This window comes from Haliotis asinina, chromosome 16 (assembly GCF_037392515.1).
Source record: "Haliotis asinina isolate JCU_RB_2024 chromosome 16, JCU_Hal_asi_v2, whole genome shotgun sequence".
In the NCBI taxonomy this organism is placed as follows: domain Eukaryota; kingdom Metazoa; phylum Mollusca; class Gastropoda; order Lepetellida; family Haliotidae; genus Haliotis; species Haliotis asinina.
In genome coordinates, this window is record NC_090295.1 from 24,749,798 (window position 1) to 24,763,782 (window position 13,985).

General features: G+C 40.7%; 1 protein-coding gene across 1 annotated transcript in view; it reads left to right on the plus strand.

The window, feature by feature from the left end:
- The window catches only part of LOC137267866 (ATP-dependent RNA helicase dhx29-like), a 48,949-nt gene that overhangs the window by 25,125 nt on the left and 9,839 nt on the right, over positions 1 to 13,985 (plus strand). Inside the window, exons 14-20 of the mRNA XM_067802302.1 lie at positions 706 to 975; positions 1,447 to 1,623; positions 11,533 to 11,622; positions 11,851 to 11,946; positions 12,290 to 12,379; positions 12,600 to 12,739; positions 13,100 to 13,273. Of these exons, the coding sequence (XP_067658403.1) occupies positions 706 to 975; positions 1,447 to 1,623; positions 11,533 to 11,622; positions 11,851 to 11,946; positions 12,290 to 12,379; positions 12,600 to 12,739; positions 13,100 to 13,273 (1,037 nt within the window). The remainder of the gene's footprint in view (positions 1 to 705; positions 976 to 1,446; positions 1,624 to 11,532; positions 11,623 to 11,850; positions 11,947 to 12,289; positions 12,380 to 12,599; positions 12,740 to 13,099; positions 13,274 to 13,985) is intronic.

Sequence of the window (13,985 nt, forward strand, 5' to 3'; positions counted from 1 at the left end):
CGAAGAAGAGTGTACACTGTTCTGCTGGTTTGTAGGTTTCCATCATATATTAGGATTACACAATGCAAAGTCCATAATAAACCATGAACATGGAAACACCGAAGTATAGTCTGCATTGAACTCCTGTCACTGGGCTGCCTCCCAGAGGGCACCTATTACAATATTAATAATAATAACAGGCTATTTATATAGCGCTTATATCCTTTTCCGTGACATGCTCAAAGCGCACAGAGTAACTAGTTCCAGAGTCACTATATACAAGTAAAGACAAGAGATTATTGGGGGATCACTGATGAAAAGCTAATTTGTGAAGGGATGTCTTGAGTTGGCTTCTGAACAAGGAGAAATCAGTACAGAGACGGAATTGCTGGGGAAGACTGTTCCATTCCACAGCAGCAGAGTAGGAGAAGGTTCAGCATCCATGTAAGGTTGATCGTACTTTGGGGTCTTTTGAGTAGGTTTTTACACTGATACCGCAGAGATCGAGAAGGTGAATATGGAGTGAGGATACTGGAGAGGTAGAGCAGAGCCCGAGAGACAACAAAACACAATGCATAAGTCTTCTAGAGAATTCATTGTTCAGCTGGTGGCCAGTGAAGTGACTGAAGACCAGCCCTGATATGTTAATGCTTCCTATTGCTAAGAGCAGTGCAAGACTAACCTCAGTTCAGTCAAATTGTTTATAGTTCCAGTTTTCATTTTCAGGAATCTGTAATGTCTGGTGCTGGAGCACAATGTCATATTGTGTGTACTCAGCCCCGTCGTATATCTGCTGTGAGTCTGGCAAAGCGAGTGTCAGAAGAGCTTGGAGAGGGAAGCCCTGGACACAAACAGTCACTTTGTGGCTATCAGATCCGCTTTGAGTCAAAGAAGGGACCCAACACAAAACTCACCTACTGCACTACAGGAGTTTTGTTGCGTCAACTGCAGCAGGATCCGCTGATGTCACAGGTCACACATATCATCATTGATGAGGTAAACACTGAGATGGTACCTGTGGAATGGACATATGCATGTGATATCAAACGTATTCAGGAGTAGACTTTTGTAGTAGAAATGATCTTCAAGAGTTATTTTCAATTATTTACAGTTGTTATACTTTTAGGCACTTCCATGAATCTTATGTGAAAGACTGGGAATGTATTTTATAGTAGTTTATTGACTTCATATGTTATTCAACTGTTGCTAAAACCATGAAAACCTTGAATGGACGTATCTTGTATTTCAGTGATTAATTTTATTATGCTAGGAATTGACCTTTGACATTCTGATGAGAGCTTGCTTGCTTGTTTGTGAAAAAACTGAACTATAGCACCTTTGCATCAGGTTTTGTCATATATAGAAGTAACACTGAAATGAAATGTAGAACTGAACATTAAGTTGTGGGTCCCTTGAACACAGCGTTATCTGTCTTGTATGGTTAGTTATATTTTTCAAATTCTTCAGGTTCATGAAAGAAGTGTCCAGTCAGATTTCCTGATGATTGTTGTCAAGGAGATTCTGAATCAGAGGCGAGATCTGAAGGTGATACTGATGAGTGCCACCCTGGACAGTGAGAAATTCTCAGCTTATTTCAGCCACTGTCCTGTCATCAGCATCCCTGGCCGAACATTCCCTGTGGAGGTACGGTTGTTCATTGTCTTCTTCAGTGTTGAGACTGAATATACACTGTTACACATAATAACCATTTTTAACATTATTAATTACATATATTTCTGGATAGTGATATCACCATGTTTAACATTATTAATTACATATATTTCTGGATAGTGATATCACCATGTTTATCATTATTAATTACATATATTTCTGGATAGTGATATCACCATGTTTATCATTATTAATTACATATATTTCTGGATAGTGATATCACCATGTTTATCATTATTAATTACATATATTTCTGGATAGTGATATCACCATGTTTATCATTATTAATTACATATATTTCTGGATAGTGATATCACCATGTTTATCATTATTAATTACATATATTTCTGGATAGTGATATCCCCATGTTTAACATTATTAATTACATATATTTCTGGATAGTGATATCCCCATGTTTAACATTATTAATTACATATATTTCTGGATAGTGATATCACCATGTTTATCATTATTATTGAAACACAAAGATGTAAGAATGCCAATCTGAGCACATTATCTAGGTGGAGGTCAGACTTGTCTTTCACAACAGCGAATAAATCCCAAACAGGATCATGTAGCAAATGAGATGTCTTGAAACTTAAGTTGCACAAAAGTAATGCGTACACAAGTAATGATACATTAAGGAAACGAGTTCTTTACAATTATTAGAGCACCGATTCAGTTTGCCATCGAGTAGGATTAGTAATTGGTAATGGGGGTTTTGGGTCACCCCGCCAAATCCCTGCAAATTAGCAGGGAAAACCAGAGGTGCACCACATCTAAGACTAATTATACAACTAGTTTTTGTCTGCAAACCCATTCACATATAGTGGGTGGAAACTCCCCACTACCTTTAAACGGGGTGTGGGGGAAACCCCTACTAATTGTATTTACTCAGTAATCACATGCTATATTCAGAGTAACCATATCTATTATTGGCTCAGTGTTGTACTCTTGTCTTATCATGTTGTTTAGGTAGCTGGATATACACATATGTAAACTATCAACAATGAATTCAGTCAGAAAATACTCTTTGAATACATCTTCATTAAGAACAATAGTCAAATGATAGATGCCGTGCCCTAATTCTTTGAGTTTGTTAACAATCAGAAGCTCGACATCAGTCAAAGATATGTTTTCAGCCCACCACAAGTCCATTATTATACATAGATGTGAACAAATATCTAATAGGGTGATTATATCCGTATTCTGAGGATGGTGACTTTGGGGTCTAAAAAACTCCATTCAAGTATTCCCTATACTACTCTTTATAAACACTGTGGTGGTGGGGTATCCCCCATATTGACTTCAGTGAAACAGTTTAACATGTATCTTCTATTATACCTTTGTTTTTTGTAATAAATACCTGTTGGGCTTGTTGTATCCCTTGTTTTATGTATTTGTTTTCTTCTCATCCTCGCTTATAGAAGATGTTTTATGAATCTTTGATCGAATCTCCTCCTTCATTTGGTTGTATTCCTCTAGTTCACCTAGGATCAAACAAAACTCCTCTTCTGAGATTTTGTTGTCATTGAGTGCAGTGGAAACATGATCTTCTATCATTCAGGAGGATTCTGTTGTTTACGACGTTGTAAAGGTAGTGGTCTTTGTTGTCCATGAAAATGTATGGAGAAATTAGTGTTACATTGAGAAGCCAGTTGATTTGAGATGGTAACATCATCCACCTGTTGTCGTCAGTGAGTGTTAGATAGTACGGTTTGTTTTGAATGATGTTTGTTCTACTGTCAAAGTCTTCTAAATCGAGCAATTTACCACCGAATGATGGGTATATTCCCCATTCATCTGCGTCGTCGTGAACTATATCGTATCATGTGTTGCTGTCAGATCCTGATGTATCTAGGTTAAAAGTATTACCAGATATTTAATTCAGAAATATTACCATTTGTCAATTTTTTATACTGAGGCGATTCTTGGCGCTCAATCGCAGACGCGCTCCGGCATCATGGATAGTGGAACCGCTTACGACGCGTAGAAACAGTTTGTTGCTAATATTGAGGATGCAATAGCATCGCCAGTATATCTACCTAGTGCTATAAATCGATACCAGGACACCATGCAATATGCCAGGTGAAAAGTGGACTATGTGTTCGATGTGGGATTATACATGGTGCCGAGCGACATGTGTTTGAGAATTAGTAAAATAGCAGGCTACAACAATGAAATTATCACCATGGCTGACCAAACACTGGGTGTTAATGCTGATGTAAACATCTCCCATGTACCACCATCCACCCCCACTGTGGCATCACCACCACAGCCAAGGGTTAAACCAGGGGTGTCGGGGGTCTCCCCCCACCCACTGTGCAGGTGTCCAATCAGCAGCATATCGATCGTAAAACAGCGTTGGTTGTCGGAGGAGATGCGGTCATCTTGTGCCTTAATTGGGTAAAAATTCCTTAGCCGCAGCGTTCACTAGTCCAGCCAAGGCGATGATGAATGCCCAGAGATTTTGACCAAGCCACGTGGCAGTTTGGCCCATCATGCTGAGCAGCCATGATACAATGCTTCCTAGGATAACAGACAGGGCTTCTGCGGCCTTACCGAGTTTAGCCAGGGCCCTTCCAAGCAATTTCAGATGAGTTTTTATCCAGTCTCTGGCATCACCACCACTTGGTTTGAGGTGTAAGGAAGCCCCACTGATACTACAATTGTTGATATGGTGAAAGCCCAATGCCATCAGAATGCTGGCAATTCATGCCTTGCTCTCAGAACAATATTCGTATCCTGTCAGCCAACGTGGTATCCTCGTTCAGTGTTCTATCAATTGTTTCCCGAATGCGGCTGATCTGAGATCGAAGCTGTTCACGATTCGAGGAAGCGGATTCCAATCGTGCACATCTCTCATCTTCTAAATTACTAATTCGTTCTGTGATACGACACTTCATATCCTCGTCTTCTGTTTCGTCAAGTTTGTTTTTTTCACGAGCTATGTGCTTGTCAGGTTCGTTCAGTTTTCCCTTGTTGTTCACAAGTTCTCCGTGTACATGTTTCATGGCTTCATCTAGACCGCACAGTTCCCTCATTGGAAGTTCAAATCCTGGTAATGGTTTGTCCCAGTAACTACCCAACAGTTTTTTGATGCTGTCAGACGCTTCTGTAGCACGCTGTGTTATGTCACCACTGGAGGTGTGGAGACCCCTCCACAGTTCGGATCTGGTAGCTTGAAGATCTTAAATGACGTTCGGAGGAATCCTTAGGTTTTGCACCACCATAATCCTGCATGTTTAGATTTTCACGGATAAATTCAGAACCAAGATGACCAGCTAGATTTGACATGGCGAGTGCTTTTCTAGTGTGTTTCTTAAAGAGGTCAACCTCCAGGTTATCCTTGAGATGTAGAATGCCTTTTTTTATCTATAAAAAAAAATTTGAATAGTATCGGCCCTGAGGCTCGATGTAGTTTCTATCGCTTTATAATCCATTATAATAATTGTCGACTGCTGGTTTCAATAGTTCGTCGCTCATTTGTGAACTAGTAAGCAAAGTATCTTTATCGTAATCAACATCAGGAGGAGCAGTAGCTCCAAAATCATCCATTTCAATTTCATCCATAGTTTTGAAATTATATCATATTAGTAAATATTAATATATAATGTCATAAGGTAGAAAGGTAAATCATTTTCGAAGATGAAGAGAGCCGCTAGGCGTCAAAGCCGCGAGCCAGTCGGTTACTATTACGAACAATCCTCGCAAGATAGACCAGAACCTAGTACATTCCCAAACTTGGGTGAGAATGACTTCATAGTGCCAGGGACAGCATGATTGGCAGTTAACATCACATTGACTTCAGACAGTGACAAACGGGAGCTCGTGAATAATAGTGCTATAGTCAAGAAGACTACCATAACAATTAGCAGCAACGAGGTGCTTAGTATAGACGACAGCGACGTATATTACTGTTACACAGACCTATGGAAAAGTGAGGGAGAACGCGACAACAGCGTGTACCAGAGAATCAGCAGCAGAAAATCAAATAAGTTACGTATCAGGTACGCCTTCACACCAGAAGTGAGAGCCAAAATACCAAATAGTGAAAAAGCAATCGCCAAAGCGTATGGGAACAGGTTTTGTATCCCGCTTGACTTTGAGTTGCTAACTGGACACGTGCCGTTTTACCAAGCCACATTTGGTGACAGGCTGGAATACAAACTCACGTTCAATAATTACAACAAAGTCGTGCGTACATCAAACGATCTTGAGGGTGAATACGAGATCGACAACATGTCATTAGAGTTCGACATGGTGACTAGTCCTGATCTTGCCAGGCAGATTCGAAATCAGTACTCCTTTACAATAGGATACTGCGACGCCGAATGATAGTACGTGACAAGAGTGACACGCTATGGAATATTAACATGAACGTGCCAGTGCGATTGATGAAAGGTATTATAGTCATACCCGTGAAGGAATACGGCTATTTCAAAAGAGACAGCGAGAAATGTTTCAACTCTACTTTCAATCACCAAAGTAGAAGTGACAGTAAAGGGAGTGCCTGATCAGTTATTTAGCCATGGAATGAGAGCATACCAGCAGTGGGATGAAACAATAAAGCTACCGGCGATCAAACGAAACTCAATATTCCAACAACGTTCTCAGTGACCTGGATCTATACTCCATGAATATCAGTGATTACTTAACAACAAAGTACACGTTATGGTTGGATATTAGATCGTCTGCACGGTAGTGGGCGCCTACTCGACAATGGAAGCGAGAGTATAACCATTCAAATAACGAAGAAGGCTCAATCACCCGGTAGATTGTATTTATATTTATATGTAATAATGGACGTGCAACTTAATATAGACAATGGGAGATTCGTGCAAGCCATCTATTAATGGGGGTGCCCCCCACACCCCCAATAACTATGGGGGGTCCTGCAGACAGCCTACTGCAATTCACCCCCCATATAGGGGTCTGCGGTCGGGCGGGTCCATGTCTACTTGGGTGTTGGTCTTGCCCCACGATCCACACTGCGCTATTATATGTGGACAGACGGGTTGTTGGAAGACTGTTTTCATGCTGGATTTGTTGGAAGGGTATTATGAGGAAGTATTTGATAAAATCATTATCTTGTACCCTACTATAGGCATGAACAAGACAAGGATAGAGCTTGGGTGATGATGGACCCAGATGTACACAGAGTCGACCCGGGTACACATCTACAAGATTATTTAACATTGTTTCACAACCAGTTTAAGGGAAAAGTGACGTTGCTCATCCTGGATGACTGCAGTACTAACAGAGAGACATGCTATCGTACCTGGCCTTCTCTTGCCGGCACGCAAATCACAGCATGTGGGTGCAGACACAAAAATTCAACTTGGTGTTGAAAGATTTGAGGGAGCTGACATGTTGAGTGGCATTATTTCACTGCAAGGACAGGCATTCGTTCGAGGAGTGTTTGAGAGAGAACGATGTCATGAGTAAATCAGAACGGGAACGGGTGCCAAAACAGCTCGCTGAAACTAACTTTCATTTTGAAAACCGACCAGCCAGTGAATTACCAAGTAATAGTTTAGTAATGGCCGGCAGCCGGCCTTTGTTTTTAATAAAATTTTAGAAATGACTTGCGGCCAGCCTGTGCTTTTAGAAATGCTTTAGTAATTTTTAGTAATGTTTTAGTAATTTTTAGTAATGTTTTAGTAATTTTTAGTAAAATGTCTGTTTTTGAAGTTCTAGTCGTGTGTAATCTAACCTTTATCTGTATGTGTTTAGTGTATGGTGGATATTATTTTTTACAAATAGAAACTAGAGTACTGTATTATAAAATGGAGTGTGATGAATTACTAGAGCAGATGTTAGTTCCAGAGGAACAAAAGGACAACAAGCAGTGTGACAGACTGATAACGCTAGTCATGACTGGTAAGGCAAAACAATATTTAGGAGAAAACATAACTGCTGATGAGATCCAGAAAATGTCAGACGAGGAAATAAATAGATGACAAAACTCACAGGTTCTACTATTACCCAGATTTACACTGGCATAGCAACACACTTTTTACCAATCCCACCGGAACGTCGACTCTATTTGTGGGAAGACTTAGAGAAGGACCTGTTGATTGATAATGCCTTAAGCTATATCAGTTGTGCTTTGTATCACAAATACGGCATGTATCTAGCCCCGATGACGGCAGCGATCATCACAGCAAAGCATTGTAAATTTAATAAAACAAATAATAACAATAATAATATACAAGATGGATGCGGCCCAGGAAGAGATAACCAAGTGGGGGGATACCCCACAACCCCAGTCTGTGGACAGCAAACAGGAGCCACTGATGCAAGACACCAAGAAGAAGAACCCCAAAAGAGTTGAAGCTGGTAGAAAAAATGTCTTAGCAAGGCACGAAAAAAATAATTACATGTGATGCTGCTGTTTCATTATATATGTTGGTGGGGAGGCCTGCCCGTCAGGCAAGTTCAGTACCCCCAGTGTGGATATTCCACCCAGTCGGCTGTCTGCAGGACCCCCCAGAAATTGACCTTCATATTATGTTATAATTAAAATTATATATTGCCATGCATTGGTGGTTTCTGGATTATCAGTAGGATATGCTCGGTTGACTAAAATGATTATGAAACAAGTGACTATAAAGCTCGCCTTCGACCTGCAAGATATTTTTATGCTTACAATGAAAATTTGTATGGCGATGGCCACCAAGGACGTTCTTGCAAAGCAAGGTATTATACCTGAAAATATTTTAAAGAAATATATATAATATGGCCACAATAGCAATGATTGTTGGTGGGGCTCTTGTGAATGCCCTAGCATTTTCCGGGAGTAATTTCCCTTTTTCTCAATTAAAAGAGACAAATGCGCCTGAGGTAGAAGCGGAGGGAAAACGACACAATTTAGCTGTAGAAAACCCACAGGCTGCACAGGCTGAATACGCTATGAGACAAATGAAGAGACTAGATTTTATCAATAAGGCGTGAAGGTCATTTCGTTAGAACTTTCAAGGGCATCGATGAAGCTCTGAAAGAATACTACGTGTTAACGCATAAACAACTGGAACCATTAGCTAATGAACCAACGATTTCTCAGTATTACACTCCTTCAGAGGGTTAGAAAGATCGTGAGTTGGTCTTAGTGGCGACAGTGTTAATAGCTAAACAATTAGACTAATTACACAAATTATTATATCACAAAAAATGAGACACATTGGTCAATGGGTACTTATGGGGAAAACTGAAATTCGCGTGTTTGTAATCGTCTTGCGAGACAGACACGTCAGTCAGCTTGCTATAGAAGCGGTCAATGGGAAGTAACTCTATCTCATTAAACTTGCACCAGTCATCCATATATTCATACGGGTAAATACCCTTAAGTAGCAGCAAAGCTCTAGTTTTCTCTTCTGTATTCTGATTAGTTGTAGCCAAATCGTCTGGGTTATTAGCCTTTACCAAGCTGTCTAGAGACGACAACAGAAACTGAACACTATCTATGAATCTCATCCCATAGATATCTCAGCATATTGTTTGAGATACAGGATATGTTGCCTTTGAAATAGCTTACATAATCAAGTGTGAATCATATCCGTGTAGATTGTGAAACACCACTGGGATATGAATAGTTTATGGGAAGTTTAGGATTTATTCTTAACTTCAAATTACACTCATTGTGAGTTGCACCTCTGTATTTGCCAGTAATTTGACAGTGGTCTCTAACAGAATCACCATTGAGAGGTTTATGGCACACGTGACAATGTGTGCTTTTGTTGTGGGCCACCCAATCTGCTTGCGTCATACACATTGGTGTTTTGCTGTACCATTTTTTCCTGATTGCTTTCTCTTCGTGTTGTAAAGCCTTTAGAAATTTCCCAGCTGTGTCTGGGCCTCTAAAAATAACATGAGGGTTAGTTTGGCCATCACAACGAACAACCACATACTCAAACCCACACGCCTCATGCTGTTCAACTTTTTGTGTGAAACTTTGAGTAGGGAATTGGGCCACTGTATCGATTGGTTTAATGATAGCTTCGAAGTTGGCGTAGATAATGTATGGTACTGGCATCTGATTTTTGTGGTTGATAAATTTCAAGATATTGTTGTTTTTGGTCGGCATATCTACCCGTACGGCTGTCTCCTCTACACCTAAGCAATCATCCCTGTGTGAATTGAACAGATCGGCTCTAGAAAACCCATGAAGGCACCTGTCACAAAAGTGATTCTTTTCCCTGTGTTTCGATTGATCGTGCAACAGTCGGTTGAAATTTTTAATCCATGTGTATAGATATTTTTCACTTCATTGTATCATAAGTATATTGATTATTTTAAGCCCATCCTTATACAACTAAGGGCTTATCCTGTGCACTATTACATTTTTACCTTCGTACCCGAATACATTTATAGCTGAGTCTGGATTTTGTTTTTCTATTTTTGAGACCTGATTTGTAGGGGTGGGTTCATCTATACCTTCTCAATTGATCCCATCATCTTCCAGATAACTGGAAAGTCTGTCAGAATTTTTTTCAGTTGGAAATTTAGCAGATCTTATTGTTCTTAAAAGACTCAGGCAATGGTAAGTACAATCCTCCTCTCAACGGTACATAGTTTGCTATATCCAGGTAAACCATGTTAGTCTTATCAACAACCCAACCAGACCCTCTGTTAGTATAATGTTCTAGTGTTTCTCGAATTTTCTCAAATGATATGTCTATAGAAGAGTTGATAGTATCTGGTTCCATTGTAAAATTGTTGCTTTTGTTACCTCTGAAGTAAACAATGGTCTGGTAAGTTGTTTCAATCGCCTGTTGTTTCTCTAAATCTCTTAAATCTTTCAGTTCTTCATATACTTTATCAAATACCAATTTTTTTATATCTTCAGTGTTTATATTTCTTTGAACTTCCATTGTCCAACCTCTCAAATATTTTCCTGTAGCATGCTCAGTAGGAGTGAATTGTAATTCTATAGGTTGTTGTTCCTTTAGTAATTCAGTGAGCTCTGACTTCTTCATATGGGAATACCCTCGCATTCAACGGTCACGAGCTTCCTTTATTAACTCTTTCATAGTAGGTGTGTTTTTATACTTTAAACCTAATAAATCTAGTAACTCATGTCTTCTCATACAAGAATATATACCCTCGGCCTCTCAATCCACGGTCACTCATTCACTGTAACCATGTTAGAGTGTTCATAATATATGTTAAACATTTCTCTAATTGTATGTCATTGTGTCTAATCAGCTCTCAGCTGGCACAGACTTTATCAATCGTGTGAGGCACACCAAGGAAGTAATATACCACTGTTGCCATGGAGCTATCACGTGATCGCAGTGTTCATAAAAGGTAGACCCGTTAAACTGAGATTATTGCTCTCGGTCCTGAGTTGAGGTGTGGGCTTATTGTGTACAGTCGCACAGCTGTGTGTTGTGAGTTCGTATCCTGCCGTTGCCTCCAATTGACTCCCTTGCACAATTTCATGACGCGAGGGACAAGCGGCCCTTGCTCATTTTGTGAGCAAGGGATCACGATCATATCAGTTGGGTCTCTGAAAAGGGACTAGCTGAGCGGGGCACTCTCACAGTGAGAGAAGGCACCGACGCAGTCCCCCTTGGGAGAATGCACCTTCCATCTTTCTGTGTGGCTACAAACGAACCCTTTTACTCTTTTTTTGTTCTTTCTAATCTTTCTAGTCTGTTGGGTTTCCCCCACACCCGTGTTTAAACGTAGTGGGGATTTTCCACCCACTATACATGAATGGGTTTCCAGACGAAAACTAGTTGTATAATTAGTCTCAGATGTGGTGCAACTCTGGTTTGCAGATTTGCAGGGATTTGGCGGGGTGAGCCAAAACCCCCATTGCTAATACTACTCCATTGTCATTGACTAATTTGCTACCATCACCTTTCATCTATACAGGTCTATCACTTAGAAGATGTGATAGAGACTATTAGCTACGTTGTGGACGAGGACTCGCCGTACACACTCAAGTCAGGGCAGCTGGTGGAGGTGAGGTTAAATTTCTTGGAATACTTAAGAGGGCTGTCTCACTGCAGAGACAGGCATATGTCTCAATAGTATCTGAGTCTGTCTCACTGCAGAGACAGGCATATGTCTCAATGGTAGATGAGTCTGTCTCACTGCAGAGACAGGAGAAGTATTACAGTGACAGAATGGACTGTCAGTTGCATGGGATACCAGGAATTTATGATTGAAATGTATGTATTTTCTACCCAGGAAGAAAGTGCCACACTAGAGGTGACAGAGAAAGGGGGAGACACATCCCAGGTGGATGTTTACTGGACCAAACAGGACATCACCAAGATCGACATGGTCAGTATTACTCATTACCCCAAGAGCCACACCATAACACCACAATACAACATGTTCCCATGCACCCCAACACCTCCCCACAACACCACCATGCACCACAACACCTCCCCACAACACCACCCAAACAAAACACCCCCACACCACACCTCAAAACTGCAACACTACACACCACACCAGACACTACACCGCCATACAATCACACCACAACACCACTACACTTCAAAACCACTACACTACAACACCACCCAGACACAACACCACCACACCACAACAACACCAAATCTAACTGCCACACCACTGGCCTATGTTTCCGACCACGCTGTCTCATGTTGTCCTGTTCCAGACTGACCTCAGTGCTGACCAGTACAGTCTGAAGACCCGAAATGCCGTCACCAGACTCAACATGAAGAGGATCAACATGGACCTCATCATGGTGGGACAATAACTATGGCACTTCCATCTTCTACTCATCTACAGTTTCTATAAACTTGGTGTTCAGACTGCAACTGAAACTTAATGAATATGTCTACCACCATTGGTAATTTGTCTTACCTCCACTTCACGATGTGGGACAAATTATGGGATGGGAGGATGGTCTGCTTAATGCTTACTGCCAGTTCATGGATTTGAATGCATTCTAATTTCCATCCTAGGAGATCCTGCGTCACCTGGACAAGAAGGAGCCATTCTGCAGAATGGATGGCTCAGTGCTTGTCTTCCTTCCCGGACTGTCAGACATTCAGGAGCTGCACGAGAACCTGCAGGCAGACAGGCACTTCTCAGACAAATCACGGTAATGACACATCATGAACAATTATGGATGGACCTTGTTGCATATGTGTTCCAGGCTACGCATTATGGGTCTGGAAACCAGTATATATGTGTTTTGCAATTCTTGAGTTCTTGAGGGGCTGAGTGGATGTGTGGAACATGTCAGCCTGTATCAAAGGTTTTACCACGAGTTGGAAGTTTTAATCAGTTACTGAATCCCGTTCTCCCTGTCTAACCACCTTTACATGACACCTGTCTGAAATGTTTGTTCAGTATTCTTTATACATGGATGTTGGGACTAAGTTAAATACGGCTGACAATGCAATCATGCTTTATTTTTTGTGCAGTGAGCTGTGGGTTGAAAATGTAATGGTATCTTCAGGTACCGAGTCCTTGCACTTCACTCTGTGTTGTCATCCACGGACCAGAGCGAGGCCTTCACTACGCCACCTCCAGGTGTCAGGAAGATTGTCATAGCAACCAACATTGCAGAGACTGGCATCACCATACCTGATGTTGTGTTTGTCATTGATGCTGGAAAGGCAAAAGAAAACAGGTGAATTCTTTCAGTAGAACATCAGTGTTTGCAAGATTATATTTGTCACACTTGTACTCTTGCGTCAAGTCCAATAAGTTTCCTTATTGCAGTATGGTATCATGTTTGTCACATGTGATCTATCAGACAGATGACCCTACTCAACCTGTGTTCCTATTCAGCAATTTTGATGTGAAAAAAATTGAAATTTTTCCTTATCCTTACTGATGTTTACTATGCTTATCTCATTCTATGCAAATGATAGTGGAAAACTGGAATCCCTTGTAGTTCCCTTGAAGAGGACGTGAAAGTTCAGTCACCCACAAGTTGCCTCCCTTGAACCCTTTCCTGATGAAACAGTCACATGACTTAACATTCTTGTCACTCTCTCCTTCATTGCCCATGAAGATGGTTGGGGAACACTAGTGTCCTTTTATATTTAGACCCTGTATCCAAATTTAACCATGTATGTCTTTTGAGTATTTTTATCTTGCATCATATGTCAAAATTTTGAAAAACCTTATCCATATATTGTGACATTTATTCATCACAATGTAGTTCGTTTACGTTAGATGAATTCTTGCAGCGGTTGCAGATATTGTTTATGAGCAGCTAATCCTCACCCCCAGTGCCTGTAAGGCATTAATCCGTGTCTTCCAGCTTGCGTTGCAGATATTGTATTTATTTATCGGATTTGTGATTTTATCATTATTGGTGTTACATCTATAGATGT